Source organism: Pholis gunnellus (genome assembly GCF_910591455.1).
Source record: "Pholis gunnellus genome assembly, chromosome: 7".
Classification (NCBI taxonomy): Eukaryota; Metazoa; Chordata; class Actinopteri; order Perciformes; family Pholidae; genus Pholis; species Pholis gunnellus.
The window spans coordinates 10,705,725-10,727,052 of record NC_136533.1 but is presented as its reverse complement, the minus strand read 5'-3'; the positions used below and the strand labels follow the sequence as shown (position 1 = coordinate 10,727,052).

General features: G+C 40.6%; 1 protein-coding gene across 1 annotated transcript; it reads right to left on the bottom strand.

Moving 5' to 3' along the window:
- Window positions 1-337: 337 nt before the first annotated feature.
- Window positions 338-20,170, bottom strand: myrf (myelin regulatory factor). Its single transcript, XM_079162684.1, has 26 exons — window positions 20,116-20,170; window positions 10,537-10,627; window positions 10,074-10,406; window positions 9,471-9,532; window positions 8,545-8,767; window positions 8,333-8,433; window positions 8,057-8,171; window positions 7,036-7,231; window positions 6,864-6,940; window positions 6,660-6,770; window positions 6,476-6,566; window positions 5,409-5,609; window positions 5,024-5,132; window positions 4,469-4,578; window positions 4,229-4,389; window positions 4,030-4,102; window positions 3,862-3,944; window positions 3,689-3,757; window positions 3,205-3,272; window positions 3,016-3,090; window positions 2,711-2,938; window positions 2,468-2,561; window positions 2,238-2,300; window positions 1,770-1,875; window positions 1,565-1,639; window positions 338-1,447 (listed from the first exon to the last, which is right to left on the bottom strand). Exons 1-26 carry the CDS (start codon window positions 20,159-20,161, stop codon window positions 1,367-1,369), a joined length of 3,042 nt encoding a protein of 1,013 aa, XP_079018810.1. The 5' UTR covers window positions 20,162-20,170; the 3' UTR covers window positions 338-1,366.
- Window positions 20,171-21,328: the final 1,158 nt, after the last annotated feature.

Sequence of the window (21,328 nt, the reverse complement as noted above, 5' to 3'; positions counted from 1 at the left end):
TAACAAAAGTAACACGAGCACGGTGGTGAGAGTAAGTGGAGAATGACTTTAAAACAAGAAAAGATAATAAAAAAGGAAACATCATACAAATCAGTTATACTCACGGTGTTATCACTGCATATTCTTAATTGTATAGGCACAGGAAAAGTATTCAAAACATCCAGAGAAATACACAAAACAGTCCAGTGTATAATATCCAATTCTACCTCTGCGGTGTGCATATAGAAATGCAACTCCCTCTCAGCTTGATGCCATTAAAATAGAATTTCCATTGCTGAAGCAGCATTTGAGTTGCCTCAGCGCTGAGATGTATCATTTTGAAGAAATGATTGGGCGTGCACCTGAAATGATTTATTGCTTTGCCAGCATTCTGTCCAGTTAGCAAAATACAGTGTAAGCTATTCCAGTGTTTCTTGAAATATTGTCAGTGTTGGACATGTTGCATTTCCACTATCAGCCGCTAAGAGCTGTCAGTGTTTCTACATTTTCATTTCCAGTGATTTGTTTACTTATCCAGTCTTATCTTCCAGTGAATCTGCTGCAATTGCTATGACTTCATTTTAGGAACGATAATAAGGCTTTCTGTGTGATAGTATGCACATGCATACACATTTAATGTAACAGTTTGATGTTTAATTCAATGTCACAATTGAGAAAGAAACACTGCACAGCATTTCCTTCTCTGTGCAGTGTTTAGTCAGATGTTGCATGAGGAGACAGCAGACAGTCCAGTCGACTGCAGCAGCCTCAAACACAATGCTCCACTGTAGAGACCCAGGATTTGCCAGTGTGCACTACTGAGGTATATATTCAGTGCAAGTTGTAACCATTCACTGAAGCCTTCAGCAGAAGTCGATGATATTCTTTCCAGTGTATACAACGTGTTTTTGTTTTCTGTTGACACTGGTTTCAGTGTACATACAGATTCATTGAATTGAAAAAAGCGACAGAAATGTGTGAGAGTCAACTGAAGTATCTTAGCCTGCGCTTCATTTAGAAACTTGAATTCTGTTAAAAAGTAAGTGTGGCTTGTATTGAGTATAGACTTGGCGATCATCAATTAAATGAGTTTAAAACTCATGGACTCAATTAACAGTGACACAACATAGTCGTCAATTACAGTGATCGAAAACATTTTCAGTGACAGAAAAAAAAGATCCAGTGACCACAGCAAAAAGAGATGCATAGACATATGGAGGGGATTGCAGTAGGGACAGTGGTATATAGCTTGTTCTGTATGAATATCTTTAAAAAATAATGTACAATAATGAGACAAAACCGCATGCCATCACAACAGCGTACAAATGCAACCACAAAGGGAAAATGTGTTGTATTGTAACGGCCCTGGGACACATCGTCTTCCTTCTCACACACAGCTGCTTTGAATGAGAAAATGGTAGTCAGAGTATGATGAGGTTTCTCCTTCAGTGGCACAGCTCACTTCACTCTGTCAACGGAAAGCAAGAGGAGATCAAAGTCATTGGCAGCAATTGACAACAGAGGAACCACGCAGCGTCTACAGCGTCAGAAAGCTTGTCATACTTTGGCGGCCAAGTTTACTCACAGACAGAGAGACGCGGAAGTGATAGGTGACGTCTTGGAAGGACAACAAGGGCACCGACCACAGGTGATGAGTCCCCTAGGAGAAAAGTATAAAGAATATAATGAGTCCCGAAGTCATTTGCAGAAAGTCACTCTTGGGAAAATAAGTTTTGATGAATGGGAAATCTGTTTTGTTTATAAGATGGATCACGGTCAACATTACGTACCTTTGTTGATGAACTCTGTCCACCATAGAGCTCCGTCTCTGTGTGGTTGGTGCATAAACGTCCCTTGGTGGCTCCACATTGTCGTACCCACACGCTGTTCGTGGACCTGCAATAATGAATTATGCTTTATCTGGGGGCTACAGTTGAAAGGTTGTTTTTTGTATTTTGGATCTGGTATTTATTCACTGACAATTTACTAATATTCTTTTAATATAATTTGGAACTTATTTTAGGGAAAAGTCAAATGCACATTTTTGCATGTTCAGCTGAGTCTCGGTCAAGCTAGTTCAGAAATGAATTTGAATTAATTAATTGGAAGTGTAACAATTAAAACCTGTCTCTATTTTACAGATACTTAATGCCAAATTATATGGCTTTTTAAAGGGAACCTCTTTGGACATTATTAGGGATTTACAGACCCGTAAAGTAAAGCATTGCATGTAGATAGTGTGGTGTTTGTATACTCACATCATGTGCAAAGTGATATGTGATTTGGAGGAATTTCTGTTTCCATGGAGAGATACTGTGTAGCTAGAGTCGACATAAATAGCATCAGAATTAAGCATCAAGACTTGAATTCAAAGTGTAATTGTGTAAAAGGCAAACATACAGAGAAGTTACAAGAGAAGGAAAGACTGCATTTTTAATTTGTCACCCATAATGTCAACTCAAGACTAGTGCAACTTTCAATTAAATACCTGCAGCTTTCAGGTGTGGAGCAATTTTGTGCTGAGATCTCTTGGTTTGTCTCCACGATATGTAGACTAATCAGAGAGGGAGCTGACCTTCCTCCTGCAAAAGGAAGAAAAGCTGCACTGTGAGTGCCGAATACTGTAGCAATTCCGTTGTACAGTATGTAGATAAGCTTTGTTTGCTGTTGTCAAACACATGGCTTTACTGTGTAAGAAAGTGCCGTGTCTGGGCCATGTTTGTGGATTTACCCTTTGTGTGTAGGCTGCGCTGTCTGCGTGGCACAGGCGGCTGACCAGGAGGCAGACGGTTGATAGCTCCCATTTCGCCCAGGTCTGTGGTTGCTGGCCTTTTGGACTTGGCAAAGTACAAAGGTGCTGAGGTGTGACTCAGGCGGTTTCTGCGGCTGTCTTTGTCCATTGGTCTGGACTTGGCCTTCTTATTAATGGGTCCTGGTGTGGGAACCGGGATGCCTGAATCTAGAGAAGGAAGACAATTAACTAGCTTTGAAGACAAACGTGCACTACAGGACAACATCTCATGTCTATTTACTTACCTGGTGTGGATTGGTTGTTACTCAATGTCACAACTGTAGCTGATTGGTTGTTTATGGCTGCAGTTGAACAGCAAGCTGCAGGATTCGTGAGAAATGAAATAAAAGTATCAGATCTATGTAAAATATGCTTACATTGTATATGCCCTGAGGGAGCTTGGTTATTACTGTGCTTTTCAAATCTCCACTCACCTGGTGAAGGGGTGCTGGACAATGGAGTATATGAACCTTTGCGTGAGGATCCCAGTGCAGCTCTGGACCTGCACCAAGCAGATGGCAGTACAGGAGGTCAAGAGCATGCGTTAGGTAGAATAATGATACATTTAAAACCGAGTTGATTTTATAGTGTTTAGATACGCGACTCATGATCTCCTTTCAGACAAGAAAAAAGAAACACCCAACTAAGCAATCATAGATAAGACAGAAAGAGTAGATCAGAAAATGAAACAAGGAAGTAGCAAGAATGGCAGGTGTTGAACACGTACCATGGGCAGACAGGTGGACAGAAAGATACAGAGGCAGTGAAGATGGGCATCCAAGAGATGTAGAGAACACAGGAAGGAACATAGCTACAGAAAGCAGGAACAGATTATATAGAAAGAAGTTAAGGAAGAAGAGGAAAATTGATTTATTTCACTTTAAAGCTTGAGTGTCTTTCTCCCTTAAAGGCACATACCCATCTTTCTCTGTGACGTCTCCTCTATGGTGAAGAGTCAACACATAAAGGACGGACATGGAAATGACACTGTTGGGAGACAAATAAAGATCATGGCACTGCTGCACGCAGATGAAGCAGAACTTTTGGTTTACCCACCACTCCCTCCCCAAACACATTTTGTTCAGTCTAACCTGAAGGCCATGACAATGACCAGTGCCAGGATGGTTCCCTGCATGAACCTCTGGCTGATGCAGCCTTGATCTGGAGCCGAATTCTGCAATAAAGAAACACAGATTACAAGTTGTAAATCCTGCTGTTCACTTATAACACTGGTAAAATACATCATTATCACCACAGACCTTGCTTCCAGGTTTGACTGTCTTCTTCCTGAGTGGGCCGCTTCCTGTTCTGCTGAAATAACTCCCTGATTGGCTACATGGACAACAAAAACAAAAGGAATCCATGAATTATTTTCCAATCATACAAGATTATCTCTGTCAATGTGTAACACCTGTCTTGAAGCCCAAATTTGAGGCGACTTCTGCGCATTGCTCTCACCTGACAGTGCCTCCGCTCACAGTGCTCTTCATGCTGTCGAGACGACGCAGCTTGGCCAGTTTGCGGCTCCAGCGCTCCAGTTCGTCTATACGAGTCTCCAAGTTGTCTGTCAACTTACACAGCTCCTTCACCGCTCCCACGTTCTCCATGAAGATACGGTCCTTTGAAATAAGAGGGAGAGCTGTGAGTGTGTATGGAAGTGATGTCTGTGTGCGCTGTTTGTTGATGTGTGCTCATTACCTTGTTGACCACTAACAGCTTGGGGATAGTTTCTCCATTGGCGAACACCACATCTCCCCCCTCCCTCACTGCTTCAGGCAAGATTTGCTGAAGGTCTTGAGCGATCACTCCTGCAGGAGGATACAACAGATGCTGAAGTGAATACGAGCAGCGAAAGCATGACGGATGCACAGATAAGAGGACACGCTGGCATAACGTTGCACATGGAGCAAAAGACAGATCAAATATTAAAGTAATCATCTCGAAGATTTTCATTTAAATGAATGTCTGTTAAGTCACTATCTTATGCCGAATGAGGTAACACAACTGAGCCTATAGCCCACGGATGAAAGCCCTGCAGTATTACGAACTGTATGTCTGTGGCGACACAAGTGACAATCTTTGGGAAATGAACTCCAGAAACAAATCTGCAATTACTGCTCGTAATAGGTGCCACCAAAGAGATCTTTGAGATGTAACATGTGACATTACGACGATAACATGATGTGTACAGTGTACAAAGAAATGGAGATGATGGAGGCAAACATTTAATTGTGTTATTTATGAAGTTGTTACCAGTCTCTGCAGTGCTCTCTAAGCCCACGGAGGCAGCAAACTCAGGCTTGAATTGATAATGGACCAGCCTCATCTGAGAAATCCGTTTCAAATTGTCGGTAGTGTCGACCTACACACAGACAGAATGACAATGATATCCATGCAGATGGTATGACAACAAAATGTTCATGTTGCAGATGAAAATGCTTGGATCAAGTACAATGAAAAGACAAAACTTAGAGTTAAACTGCACAGTCAGCTGTGCTGAGCATTGAAATTTGGATGATGATACATGATGACAAGCACACGAGGCACACAATGACACACTGACAGTTTGGAAACACACGCACAGCACTAAATGCCCAAACACACACTCATATACATACACACTGAGTGTCATCCTGACCTCCTGGACATTTTCTTTGGCCCTGATGTCAGACGGGTGTACCACTGAGCCCATGACCTTCAGGTTGCCGTGAATAACAAGGGCTTCGTCCGGCCGGTCGGTGTTGATGCCGACTCTCCCGTGGTGGTAGACTGAGTCTGACAGTTGGCCACGCTGCCACAGCACCTCGTTGTCACTTTCAAACTGGCCTGGGTTGGATGCCTGTAACAGAGAGAAAAAGAAGACGGTGCACAGACTAAAAGACTTTCTAAAATATATGCCAAGAAAAGATCCAAATAATTATAGTATAGAAATATTATCATTATTTGGAATAGTTCGACATTCTGGAGAATTTGAATAATACTCTTCCAGACAAGCAGCAGAGACTCCAGGAGGTGCTCTGCACTGCTCCCAGTTAAGAATTGCTCTAACACATAACGCCCCGTTAGACAAGTGAGCATTAGAGGTGCTGGTAAGCAGAATTTGTTGATTTCGTTTTGTTGGACAGAGAAGGACATAAGGCAAGAAAGCAAATAGGGATATTACCCAAAATATGGCTTGTGTAAATTCCTTAAACACAAGCCTAAAATCTAAAGGCTTGACCTTACATTACATGTTAAAGTTTAGTCAGTGTTTATATTCACTGAATAATCAAAATGATTCACAAAATTGTGGTCTCATGTCAGCCATGTGGCTTAAAGTAAATAATTGTGTATCTAATACTTCTTTAGTTCAGGCAGTTAACTTTACACTGTAATTCCATGTTTTACACATCTGGAGTAAGAACAATGCCATTGCTGTCCAGTAAAAACTATTTATCTCCATCTTTCTTTCTTTTGATCAACTGTTAGGTCAGATGTTGATTTATGGGTTAAGATTTGTTTTTCTGCTCACAAAAGGTTGAAGTTTGGTAGATACACGGTATTTACAACACAGCTTACTGTGTATATTGGGGCATACAGTAGGTGTGCTGGGAATTACAGCTACGGAGATAAAAGGAGGAAAGACAGGCAATGGAGAAGATGTTGAGATACATTCACAAGGGATATGATTGTTGTAGGAGGTAGACAGACATGGCCAGACGTTACCCTGACGATGATCCTCTCAGACGCTTGAGCAGCCACAGTGTAGCTCTGACTGTGGGACTGAACTTGCAGTGCTACCACCAGCATGAAATACCTGCGAGGACAAAAACATCAGGAGTAGATGTGAGTCCTGGAGCTTTGACAGGATCAATATGATAATGTTTAGATGTGATGGCACGTCTTTCACCTCTGGTCAGGGTTTGGTTTGCCCTTCTTTCTCATGTTATTTGCTGTGGTCTCGCTGAAGTGGAGCCGCCCCACTGTGACCTTTGTGACCTGCTCTGAGGGCAGGGTGACCCTGGGAGAAAAAATAAATAAATTATGAAAAAAATCCTCCTTCTGCAGCTCTATACAGAATCCGGAACCTGTCCTTTAAAGTGTTCAGACTCACAGCACTGGCTTAAAGGGTCTCTTGCTGCGGTCAGACTGTGACTGCTCCACACTGATAGACTGATTCACTGACTCCACCTGGCAATGAAGAGAGACATAAAATACAAACTAAATACCGTAGAGCTAATTATCTGTCAAGATGATGTCATGTTCACTATTTTGCCTCTGCGCACCTTTACTCCGTTGAGTTTGAGATAGAAGCAGTCGATGGGCTGCAGGCCGTCACTTGTCTTGATGTACTTGGGATCTCCCAGCATGCCTACATATACTGTGACCTGGAAATGATTCTTCTTCTGGCAAACAAAAGCATCATCAGCCAAGGAGAAGTTGAAGCCCTTGTCAGCATCAACACGGTAGGTTGGCATTGGACTAAAGACAGGGAAAGAGATTGTGACACATAAATAATGTGAATAAGAAGCTTGCATTTGTTGTTCGAAAAGTGGAAAAACTGCTGCATACTGCAGAGTTCTAAACCATCACCAGGGGGAGACTCTTGACTATATCACGGGGGGCTTCCACATGATTTTAGGTCCAAGTGGACGGAGCATATTTAATGCATGTAATTTGGTAAATAAAAGGACAATACTTCTTAATCTATGTGAGGAGCTAAGAGGGAGATGGTGACTGACAAAAAAAGTCACTTTTAAATGTTTCCTCATTGTTAGAGACCCCTGCATCTCAGTTTTGCCATTTGTTTTGCCATTACGTTATAACACTGAGGACTGAGATTGTCTGAAAGACTTAATAAATCTAATTTAAAACCAATGAAAACCTGCTGTGCCTTACGTAGGTGTATTGTGATGAAAGTTGTGATGGACAACCAGCTGGTTTTGATGTCATATATGAAAGCTTTTGTGGGTTCATTTTAACCTTCCTCCCTATACTTTTTTTTTATTTTAGCATTGCAAAAGCACAAGTAGGTGTACACTAATTTCTCCCTTCACCCCCTCCTAACGTTGTCTTTCTAAGCCGAAACCCTGCACTCGTTCACTCCCCCGCACAGCTCACCTCTGAGGAATTTGTAGACCTTTGCAACCCTGCTATTCCTTTGCCACTCCCGCTGTATACTTTGTTGAATTATTATTTGACCAATTATAACTTCTTTCATTTTTGGCTCACTGCAGAGTGCTTTCAGCTCTTTTTTCTCCCAAACTAAAGACCTCAAGACGTACAGCCAAAATAAATTCCACCCACAGCTCTTTGCAGTTAACGTCATACAGTGTTGTCCACTTGTTCTGCTGGTGGGGCTGCCACTTGATGCACTGATAGTTTGGGTCCAGGTAGGAGTTGTCTGCATCCTGCATTAAACCTGTGACAAACAGATCAGCAATTAAAACGAGTCAGTGGAATGCTAAGAATGTCTGCAACTGTTCTGTAAAAGTGTGTATCTGTGCAAAAGTTAAAGGGTAAGTAAGAGCAGGTCAGCATCAGGTAGAGAAGGTGAGGAAGAGAAGAAAGATGCCTGCCTACCTGGTTCTTGTTTGATGATACCTGTGAGGATTTGGCAATTGAGGGTGCTGTTGGGTGAGTCAGAGTGCTTCCTCTTCTTAGCCTGGTGAGCGGGGATGCTGCTGTGTGAGGAAATGGAAACACCGTCAAAAGTGGCACATATTTGTGCTCCTTCCCATCATTACTTGTGCTGGACAGCACAACCCTCCCTCTCTCCCTCCAGTATAACTCACTCCTGCCCCTGAGGATGCTGCAGAAGCTGATGGAGCATCTGATTCTGCTGCATGTCTCCACTTCCGCTTGTAGCTGCACCAATGGAATACTGGGATATCATGGGCTCAGGCTTCAGGTACATGTCCCGATGCATGCTGGGATAGTGCCCGTGTGGTGGAAGGGGTGGCGTTGGAGTCATGTGACACATGTTCTCTGGTGTCATGGTCCTGATCATGTGAGGATCTAAAAGACACAACGAGGAAGGAGCATAATATCTACACGATTTTTCTAAATACACTTGATCACACACAGGCTGCCGCTTTTTTTCTCCTCATAGATTGATCTTTCAGTCTGCATTTCAGACTGCAGTTTATTCTACTTCCCTCTAAACTTAGGGAAATGTTTTCCATTGTTTCAAACTGGAGAACTGGAGGGATGCCCATCAGATAACACTCATCCACACCTTTTTACTAATGGGCGAGAACAACACAGGTGTGAGTGGCAAGAAGTACATAACTTTGAGTACCTTTGGTGTTCAACTTGTATGTTGAAACAAGCCAAACATACGCTGGTTCATTCTTTGTAGAAACACTTGAAATCAAAGATTATAAAGCTGAGTTCAGAATTTTTATGTAGATGATAAAATAGATTTTTCAGACAAATGACAGATACAAGCCGCATTTAATATATTGATTGGTTTACACATGTACCTGTTCCTGTCTTTACGCTCTGTTCAAATACAAAGTGATGAGTAACAGATATTGATTTGACCACACATGTGACCCACATACACCTTGAATGAATCAGGGGCTTCCTCTAACTCTTTAGAGTTAAAGCACCATTTCTGTCTGTTAAATGTTCTCTTTTGTGTGTGCTGTTTGTCAAATTCTTTCCACACATTTTTGAGAAAATAAAGAGGTTCAGGAGAAAGAAATGTGTCACTTACCATTCACCTGCTGAGGAGAGTACGGCTCTGAGCTGGAGTCTGGAGGGGACTCAGGTAGTGTCCTAAAAAAACACAAGGCAGTAGATGGTATATTCACAAAAACAGTAACATTTGACCTTCAAATCGTAAAAATCCTTTAAAAGATACCATGCTTGAAGTCGGGAAGACCTCCCTCGTTTTTCCTTCTTATTTTCTAACCTGCCATTATATTAAATGAAGAAACTCTCCTTTGGGATCAGAGCGTACACGTTCTTTACACAAGATTGTGCGCGTCAGGATTTTTTTGCCGGATGTAATTTGACTCTTGCTCTGTGTCTGTTATCAGTCTCCCTCCCCCTCTTGACCAGCTAGTGTTTTACTTTACAAATGAAGCTAAATCTAGTATTGATTAAATAATGGGCCTGTATTAGGGTGTGTATGGTTTCATTGCATGATTTAAAAAAAATCCAGTGTCAGTTGCTGCAACTTCTGCCTGATTTCGTGTTTAAAAGGAGAGTTGTGGGAGAATCTTGACCATCTCTTGGAGATACCTAGGTACCAGCTCATTCTATGCTTTATCCTTTTTGTACCTCTATCCATCTACCTCTGTGGTATTGTGCTTACCCTGGAGCGTAGTGGCCCCTGTGCTCAGGCTTGACGTGTGCCTGCTGTTGCTGCGGCTGGTGTTGGAGTTGTTGTTGCTGCTGCTGTTGCTGCTGCTGCTGCTGCTGCTGCTGCTGCTGCTGCTGCTGTCCCAGGCAGAGGTAGTTGTGTCGGAGGCCCAGGGATGGACCTGGGGGGTAGGCGTTCTGACAGTTAGGAGGCCCAGGCGGAGGGGCTCCTTGGCGCAGTGGAATAGGAGGGCTCACACCACACACCAACCCCCCAGAGGAGGACACTCCTGCCTGGGGAGATGAGTAATTTGGTCCTGGGGTGCTGTGGACCTCTGAGAAACAGCTGGGAGAAAGAAGAAGAAAAAAGGGATTAGCCTTATCAGAAAAAACAAATTCCTTTGTAACAACATGATCTGATTCGGTTGGTGCATGTTGTTTTGACGTTGCTGGGTTGGTTTGGAGTCCCTACTGACATGTCAGTGCTATCGTCCTCCTTGCTGATGTACTCTTCCAGGATACTGGTGTCAATGTTGGCTGGCTCCAGAGAACTGATAATATCATGACCTGTGGTGAAGGGAGGGTCGGGAACACAGACGGGAGATGGAGAGCATCTGGGAATTAGCAATGGGAATCGCTCTGCAACAATAGCTCTAGATTTCAACACTAGCTTGTAAGACAATCTATCTATCAAATAACATATTATTAACTCGGTTTGTTTATCATTTATAGCTTTTTATGCATACACATAATTAAGATGATGTAAAAAAAAAAGAAAGAGCTGTATTTGATTTCTGAGAATTTAAAGATTAAGGATACAGGAGTGACCAACAATCTAAATATGTGTTAGTAGTAAACATTACAGATCACATACTGATGATTCAGTGTCTCTAATTGCTGACACATATAGACTGGAATGGCTCTGGTTGAAAGTTACTATTTTTGTACCTCAGCTGCCTTTCCCCATAAAAAAAGAACCACAGTTAACATAATTAACAATAATCATAAATTATTTTTATTACCAACAGAGATACTAAACTTTTATCTCAATTGTCTTTGTTCATTACACTCGACATCATGAAGACAAACTAAATCTTAAAGACTTTATCATGTGTGGCGTAATTTAAAATAGTTATAATAATGATACAGCATATATATTAGTTATTTCATAATTGTTCCCTAATTCCCTCTTACTTCACCCCAGGGTCATTTTCACCCTTTGATAGCCAAAGCCTCACAAATCCCAAACACATGACCCCACTTAATCTTTAAAACACCAACATGCAGAACAAGGACTTGCTTATGCATATATTTAGAAAAGAGTAAATCACTTTATATAAACAGACTTTCCCGATTGCTTCCATTCAACGTAAATGTTACATGAGAGAAAGATGCATTTGCTTTAAAGCTGTCACTAGTTGTCCCAGTTGTCACTAGGCCTGCAGATGCTGAAACAGAGTGAGCGAGGGAGGAGAGGGGGTAGTAGGATGGAGGGGGTGACGCAGAGGGTAAGGATCTGGTATATAGTGGGTGGGCAGGCAACCCCAGTCTTTCTCCTTTTCTTTATTGCTCTCTCGCTCTCTCACACACACACACACACACACACACACACACACACACACACACACACACACACACACACACACACTTTCTCTGATAGATTAAGCAGCTACTCAGTTGGGAATGCAAGGAATTTTTGTGTTAGCAATGGAAAACAATTCTCCTTTTCCCTCTTTTTAGTATGCCACTAATGCTTCACTCTTCATCAAAAACGCAACTGAATTGTCACAGTTCCTCTCCTAACCCTCTCCAACCATCACTGTTTACCACAAATGATTAAATGGACCGTATCATCTCTGGACTAATATGTCCTTTGTCCCATCCGCACAGAGTTGATGGCATAAACATAATCATTTGACAACTTTCAATCATTAAATCCACAAACCAAACCACTTGTCCCTAATTAAACCACGAACACCCGCACTTGTATTGTTTAACATTGTAGATCCCCACATTGCCATGTTTTTAGAGAAAACTAGCATGTTTACACTGACTGGCTTTCTTCCCTGTAAAGAAGCAGATGGTTAATGTCTCTTAATACGTGCCAGTGCAAGGGGAGAAAAGCAGGATGGTTCCCCTTAAATAAGATCCAGATGTGCACCCCACCCAAATAGGCAGTAAATTTAAGCTGGCAGGCCTGATAACGAAAAATAGAGAGATGGAGGGAGAGGGGAGGGTAGATAGATGGAGGTTGAGGAGAGCGGGGGCAAGACGGAGAGAAGTTTGATGTTCGAGGATTGAATGATAGAGGGAAAAACCTACAATGCTGCAATCAAGTGTCCAAGACAAGTCCAAGACCGAGCGCAGTTGAGTTCAAGTCAAGAATGGCAGAAGTTCAAGACCGTGATCGAGAATCAAGTCCTCGCCCAAGACCCATTTGTATATTTTCAATATCTTTTAATCTGGCAAAGTAAGACATAGCTATACTTGGAAATAAATTCTGTCAACAGCTCCAAATACGGATGTACTATCAGAGTCCTTTTAGGGAAATTTGTGATTTTGGTCAAAATACATACATTGACTTGAGTATACAGCTGGAAATAACAGACATTTAAACATTTTCATTACTTAAATCTGCAATAACAGATTGTTTTTTGGCCACTTGGGAGCAGCGGAAAGAAATTGTGAACACAGAACAGACATATGACCCCGTTTAAGTTGTAACAGTTTCGTTTTTGCACACTTAAAAGTGAGGGAGGAATATCATCATTCATTTGGAGTTGCGTTTCTGTCCACCTGATGAATGTGGGGTCAAAATTCACTTCATTTTAGCTCTGATTTTGGTCTCTACCAACTCTATTTGCAGCACAGATAAGCAATTAGCGGAAACTCGCTATAAAGCTCTGTCAAGCCGAGAGGACCTGCAGATTGGAGTGATACTTTTGACAATACCATTGTCACATTGTTTTAACATTGCCAACATGCTAACATCAAGAAATATTGATAATAACGATGATTTAATTCGATGCACTTAACCTTTCAATGATTGAAGCATGACAAAATTGATGTTTCAGATGCCGATGTTACACCTTTATATATTTAAGTATATTCATTTTCAGTGGAGCAACAGTAAAATGTAGACTTAACGGTTAACACTTTCTGAAAACAGATAAGAACAATATTGTGATTGCCCAGTGAAGCACAAAGGCTTATGGTAATGTTATTTGTAGCCTCATTTATCCATTGATGTACCCTATAGTATAGGGCCTGCTGCTGCTTATATTTATACTAGTTATATTACTGAAAAATAGTGAGCTGAACAAAGCACAGTTAGTTAAGTTAATCCTTGTGTGGAGGCAAAGGTAACATTGAAAGGATAAAATGAACATGTGTACAGCTCACAGGGTGAATGAATATCAGACTACACTGTGGAAGTAGGATTTCATTGGTGAGTTAAAATCCCATTTGCGCTGGACAGATGTGTTACAAAAACCAAAAAAACATATAAAATACATGGCCTACCAAACCTACAAAGCCAAGGAATTACAATAACATTTGTTCTAAGTCTTTCAGAACTCTGCAGCTGATGTACATGTTCACTGAGAACAGATTCAGTACGTTTGTTGCTTCTTGAAGAAACTTTCGCCGAGGGATGCACCAATCCGATACGGACATCGGGCCGATACTGACTCAAACAGCTGGATCGGATATCGATGAAAATGGGGCCGATCTAATTTATTCAATTATATGTTTACATTGTTATAGATAGATTATAGAATTTAGATGTATTTGTTGTTACATTTTGTTTTACAAAGTGAGGAAAGCAATGTTTAAGTCAAGCCTGATCCCAGTCACTTCCATTCAGTGAGGCATTTTTCAATTAAACATTGTTATCGGATCGGTACTCGGTATCAGGCGATACCCAAAGCTGCCAGGTATCGGTATCGGGACAGAAGTCGGATCAGTGCATCCCTACTTTCACCACTTTTGCACTTTTGACACAAGTGAGTTTCTGTCTTTACAGTGTGACATGTCACATTTGTAATGATTAAAGGAAAGTTATGGGTCACGCTGTCATTAAATGCTATTCTATTCTGTGTGGGTAAAGAATAATAGAAACATAAATTAAGTAATTGTAACCTCCAAATCACGGAATCAGTTAAGTTTAAATCACTGTGATCTGGATGTGTAAATTCCCCGCCCTCTTTGTTTTTCTCTGTCCAGCTGTGTTCAACAAGGAACAGTGAAATGATTGTCAGTCCAACTTCGATACAGACTGGCCTTTTGAGAGATTAGGGGCTGAGAGGGGAGTGTGTGTGTGTGTGTGTGTGTGTATGTATGCCTGATAGCATAAGTGTGTTTGTTTGTTTGTGTGTGTGTGAGAGTGTGTTATGCCACCATTTCAATGCCTGGGTTGTCAGCAGAGTAATAATCTAAAATGAACACACAGAGGACCAAGTGTGTGAGTAAGGATTTGACTTATATCGTCAATCAGATGCACAGCTTTTCATTTTCCTTACATAGTTCTTTTTTTAAAAGTAGTGTACAATGTAATTATCCTCCTGTAGAGTTGTGTAAACTATTATTAAAGCCACAGAAAGGTAAGAAAACAGATTTAAGGGAACATCAAAATTGAACAAAACTAGATTTTAGACTGATGTTTTGCGTCCAAATGAGATTTGTAAGCACTCACATATGTGTGTTAATAATTAATAAACACCTTCAGAGGAGGAACAAAGTCCATCTGATTATCAAACATTTAGAACTGAATAAACTTGGCTGCACACCCACAAGACATATACCCACATATAGTACAGACAGTGAATACACTTTCTAAGATAATTAACATCAATTTACATAGTAAAATAATAATTTAAAAAAGTTTTGCAACCACATTAAAAAAGTTTGTAAAATCACTCAAGTTTTAGAGTCTTATTTAAAGTAAATTAACAGGTATTTCCTGAATATCAATGGACTTTTGGAGATAATTATCACAAAAATCAACTAAAAGTATCCTGACGGATCTTAGTGATGTCAATATAATCAATGTAAACGTGCAAACAATCACTCAGTTGTTCTACAAGATGCACACAATACAGGGATTGTGCCTACAATGTACAATTCAACACACATACAGACACAAATAGTAAATGAAAGGAAAGGAAATGTGTCAAATCTACACTAGAAAGTGTTAGAGAGCTCTGACTTTTAGCCTGAGAGTTACAGACCTTCTCTATTTGTTTACAAGACAGAGTTACTGGAAAAAGAGTAAAGAGCATCACTATGACATTATTCAAGAAGTGAATACAAATAGAAAGCCCCTCATCAGGTAGGAAATAAATCACAGCTAAAGAGAAGCAGAGCGGACAGAGCGGCAGAGTACCTGCGCGTAGCCAAAGCATGTTGATGTCCTTGAGATGAAAGCACCTGAAACAGAAGATGAGAAGAACAATTCCTCTCTAATTTTTCACATGTTTCCCTACTCGAGCTGAAAGACTTTCTTCACTAGACCTGAGAGCCACAGATCAGGGTAACAAATGTGTGTGTGTGTGTGTGCGCGTGCATGCCTATGTGTAAAAGCATATGTGTGCGAGTGTGTGTGAGAAAGGCTCGGAGAGTGTTATAATGAGGATTATTCCCCAGTCATGAGAAAAGGCTGTACCAGGCTACCACACACAGCCCTTGTCGCACACAAGCACTGGGCGCACCGGCGGACCTGGCTCAGGAGATTACAGGAGTGACAAGGCTGAGACCGGGACACGAAGAGAGGCTGTACAAAAAAAGAAAAAAGAAACGCTGCTAATGTGAGGTCCAGTTTGAGGGCCAGCACTCGACAGACTTACAGAGCATGGCGGGAGAGAGAGACGATGTAAGAAGATGAAGACACCGAGGAGGAAAAAGAAGAGGAGGGAATAAAACGTAGAATAAGAAGATGTAGAGCAACACGAAGAAGCAGAAGATGAGGAAAAATTGGCTCATAACCTCAAATTGATAATGCTCAGAATTGAGGCAGTCAAATGAATAATCTCATGAAGATGAATAAAAACTGAATTTTCAGACAGAAACTCTGATAAGAACCTGCAATCATCATGGCTGTGTTTGGTTTACATATGTCTGTGACAATGACACAAAATATAAAGAATTCAGGACATTCCCTTGCATATTTTTTTCTCCATAACAGCCTCTCTTGAAGTTATTACAAACACATACACACACACACACACACACACACACACACACACACACACACACACACACACACACACACACACACATAAAGACCAACCAAAAAGTGAATTAATCTCTTGTCCAGGTCAACCACAAACAACATGCACCGGCTGAGGATTACTCAGTTGGCAGTCAGGACTGATGGGAGAGAGGCACAACAATGAATAATAAAACCTATTCGTAAGCACCGTAAGCCTGGCTGCTCAAAAACAATACATTCCTCGAGCTGCAGTTCACTGCTAAACCTGTAAATCAGAGGAACCGTCCAAACTTCGCTCCGTTTCACACAGGTTTTCCAAGATGGACGACAGCCTTGCCATCCATGATTCACAACTTCTGTGGGAGTGCAGCAGGACTTAATAGGAATTTTGATATAGTAACACGTGTGATGAGTTCATCTTTTAAGGACAAAATGGAGTAAGAACGTCATTAAATCAACTTTTGACTCAGACGGTGAGAAGGTGAACATGCTCACAGTTTGATTTCTGGCGCATCCAGTTTAATAACACTAAGTTCATTGCATGTTGAAGGGTTTTCATCCACATTAGCAGCGGGATTCTGTGGATGGCAATGTTCACCACTGTCGGTCCAGACAACTAGTTGAAACACAGTTCTCTGCCCACCCTTGGGTCCATTATCCAAAAGGTTTGAAATCCTCTTTAACCAATTATCCTATGAAAATTGTACACATGTTCTAGGTTGACTATATGTGTTTGCCTTTTGTCTTCGTCTAGTGTGAATCTAATGAAGACACAGTAGAGTCAAAACGTTCAAACTATTTGCACTAAAGGCTGCAAATCTGCTCCGGCCCCTTTTTTCCCGCTTGGAATATGTTGACAACTATTGGACGGATTGCTGTGAAATTTGGCACAAACATTCATGTTCCCCAGAGGATGAATCCTAATGACTTTGATGATTCCCTGACGTTTCTATCTAGTGGCACCATGAGATAAATATCTTGGAGGCTACTGGATGGATTGTCATAAAAATAACATTCATGCTCTCCTGAGGATGAATCCAAACAGCTTAAGTGACCCTCTAGCGCCACTATCGGGTCAAAACTTTGTCCAGTACTTTGGTTAATGACCGAATGGCGTTATGGCTTTTATTACATTAATGACATTCCCTCAGCCACAGCTGTATTTTCATTTGTGCTAAATTAGGAAATGTTATAATGCCAACATATGAAGCTATGATGGTGAACATGGCAAACATTATAGCATTTTAGAATTGTCATTGTGAGTATGTTAGCATTCTGACAACAGCTAAAAACAAATAACTGATCAGTCGACAGGAAATTAAACAGCAGCTACTTGAACAATGGTTAAGAGTCATTTTTTGTAGCAAAACTGCCAAACTACATTGGTTGCAGCTTCTAAATTGTGAGGATGCACTGGTATCTTTGTCTTATGTGGATGTAATCTGCATATATTTGGGTTTTAGACTGGTTGGACAAGTTGAGGACAATTGTGATAGACATTTTATAGACCAAACAATTAATCAAGAAAATGATACGTGGATAAATTAAAAGGGAAAGTAATTGTCAGTTGCAGCACTATTTCTAATGTTGGCGTTTAACGCAAAGCTCTGCTGTGCCAAAGTACAGCCTTACAGAGACGCTGTAGACGGTGATTCTAGTTCATATATATGCAGGGGTCCACATTATTGTGTGCATACGTAATCTTGAGAACACGGTACGTGAACGATTCAATTCCAATGCGCTTTGTCTTCAGGACATGCTGAAAATGCAGCACAGGCAGTGTGGGTCACCGTTTATTCAAGTGTTTTAGGAGGGTCATTACTTGAAATCAACACAACACAACAATGAACGTCCTGATTCTTTTATGTGCAAACATGGCTCAGTGCGTGTGTGAGCGACTGTTTGTTGTCTAAGTGAGTCAGAGAGGAGAAGGTCAAGATTTTGGGGGAGGTTTGTGGTTTAACTGGGTTTCTCTCAACAGGTCAGTCTCTCTCCACCCTGAGTCTGCATTATCTCACCTCCTCACCCTGTCTGCTCACTGTCACTCTAATGGAATCAGAGAGAGCGAGCGCCTGGGGAAGGCCAAATGCTTGAGGAGAAACACCAGTCTCACCTCATTGTGTTTTAACAGCCACCAGGGCTATGCCAGGAATGTACACTGTGCATTAGTGTGAATGTATACATATTTCACTAATCCTATAAAAACACAGTTTAGCAGTGACAAAATCCATTATAGTGCTGTGCGTGTGTGCTTCGGAGTGAGTGTGTGTCATAAAGATAAAGGGCAAGATGAACACGGACACTAATTATCTAATATATAAAACTGAAGGCTTACTTTTTGTCACAAATTTTAATTCAAGGACTTTTACCAAAAAGGCCTGAGTCCAAGATCTGAGAGAGATATAATATAGAGTTTGACATCCCTACGGTTAGTTCAGAGAAAGAGCAAGTTAAATTGGAAACTAAGCATCTAAGGCGGCACCTACTGTATACTTCTCATGGACAAGTTGACATTTTAGTCCAAGCAAAAGTGGCTGAAATAAAGCCAAAGTAAGAACATCGCTCTTACTCCCAAAGCAAGAATGTAAACACACTAAATTCCTGTCAGAGTGGCAAGGAACATCTGACAGTCATAGATGGCTGTGTATATTCAAGTCAACACTTTGTGTATACTATCAAGTGTTAAGTCTCTCCACAGATAACTTATTATACATAAACCACAGTGTGTGTTTTATGTGCACTTGACTTCTGGAACATTTGACATTAAGTTTCTTTCAGAAAAACAAATTAGTAAGAAGTGAATTCTGTGGCAAGCTGTAAATCACAGAGCATGAGTGAAAAAAACTCTTCAAACAAATGTGACAAAATGTAATTGTCTTGCCCGAGATCGATGAAACTTGCAGCAGGAATACGCTGGACCGAATAGGGTTCACAATGTCATGAATATTCTCAAATTGTGACGGATTACGTGAACGCAATTCGGTGAAGAACTTCAAGTCACACAACTATAATTTAGTGAAACAAAAGGTTGGTAGATTAGCGATGTAGCACAGAAGAAACCAACAAACTCTTTTAGTATATGTTGAAAAAAAATGTACAACTACAATTTTAATAATTCCAAGTCATAGTATATAATAATCAAGTTGATATTATGGGGATAAACATACATTTGTGCTTTTCTGAACTATTTAAGGTTGTTTGCCTTACGATGAGCAACACTACATCACTGGTGGAAATCCCATTGCTCATGTCTGTCTCTAACGCACACGTTGTGCCACAGCACCCTTGCAAAACACACCATTTATCTTGACTTGAATTCCTACACCCTTCCAACCCTCAACCCCACCCTCCTCCACCTCATTTTTTCTTAGGATTCCCCGTTTAACTTGATCTGTTACCCATCAGCAGCACTTTTGCTCCCCTCACCCGTTAAACCTCCTGCCTTCTTTCATTTTTTGTTTTTTGTTTTTAAGATGGACAGCCAAGAAGACAAGTTCCAGTGAAAAACAGAGTGCAATTATGTTTTGGAAACTTTCACCTAAAAGCCACACATCATGAGATCACTTTTAAATATTATAGCTATTATTTATGTGATGTAAACCACCTGCCATGTGTAGTGCATCAGAGAAGCACTGAAGTTAAACTATACACACATTAACTGCATTTGATAAGAGCTGAAACTTAAACACATTTAGTTTTTCAATTACTAAAACAAATTATTAAAGTCAAAGTGGTTGTAAAAGTACAACAAAAATCCCACCTTTTCCGTTTTACTATAAATTCTCTGTACATTGATGTAATACTGAAGTGTATTAATGAATATAATACAAAAATAAGACATTCCTACCTTCAAAAAATCTCTGTAACGCTTCTGTTTCATCTACCACGTCCATCCTAGCAGGTCCCACATAAAAAATCCATCCATTAAAGTCTCCCCTAGTCCGAACCAAATCAATTCGGATCGGGGAAACTTTCAAACACACATCGCGGAATCCAGATTATATTCTTAGTGACGAGTTCTTGTTTTAGTTCACATAAATCCAACGCTTCATGCGGAGAACGTCTTTCTCCTGTTCAGCAACTTGGCACTGGGTTGACGTCTCTCAGCCAAACGCCTCCAGTGACGCTACAACACAGGGCTATAACTTTAAAACTATAGTCGTAGGTGTTTGTTAATTAAGGTGCCAACAAAAATCCACATAAGAACAACGTTGAAAAAATCGCCTTCAGGCGCACCTTCATTTCAGCTACCACAAGCTTCATAATAAACTGGCCAAACAAAAAAACACAAGTCTGTCGAAAAATCGACAGAAAAATACAAGTCTTTAAAAAAAAAAGAAAAAAGAAAGAAAGAAAGTGTGAAACGTAAAAGCTGTCTTAACTTGACCAGAAGTCCCTTCTGTTGCTTCTCTTCCTCCTTCGCCTCTCTCTCTCTCTCTCAGACAGGATGTGTGCAGCTCACAGTCGGAGGAGAGCAGCGGGGCAGGTGAGGGATGTGAAGCTGCTGCAAATAGCAACGAACCACAAAGAGTGAGGACGCGTGTGTCATAGCTACTCCACATTTGGTTTATAGTTATCTTAAACTGTATATTTATGGAACATTGTTATTTAACTCATATAAAATAATATCTATAAAAAGGAAAACTGAGTATTCAACGATTATGATAATCAGACAAATGGCTGAAGTTTGCTGCTTCAAGTATTTCAAGAATTAGAGTTTGTTGCTTTTCTTTTTCATACAGGCTAAATGAATTACATTTGAAACATCACTTTGGGGTCTGTGATGGGCATTTTTAATGTTCAGCAATCGATAATCTTATCCATATTTAAATGAATTGTTAGTTGCAGACCTAAACCTATATTGCATGAGACATATGGCTTTATATTTGAAATAAACATATTTTTCCTAAAAGCAGGGACACTCTAAATGTTTATTTTTTTTTAATTGTGAAATTGAGCTCACACTGGGGACAAAATCTAAACAGACTCATTGTTGTAATTGTTCTACTTCGGTCTCTTCTGTTTATGACACATATTTCACATCTTACCGGCCTGGAATT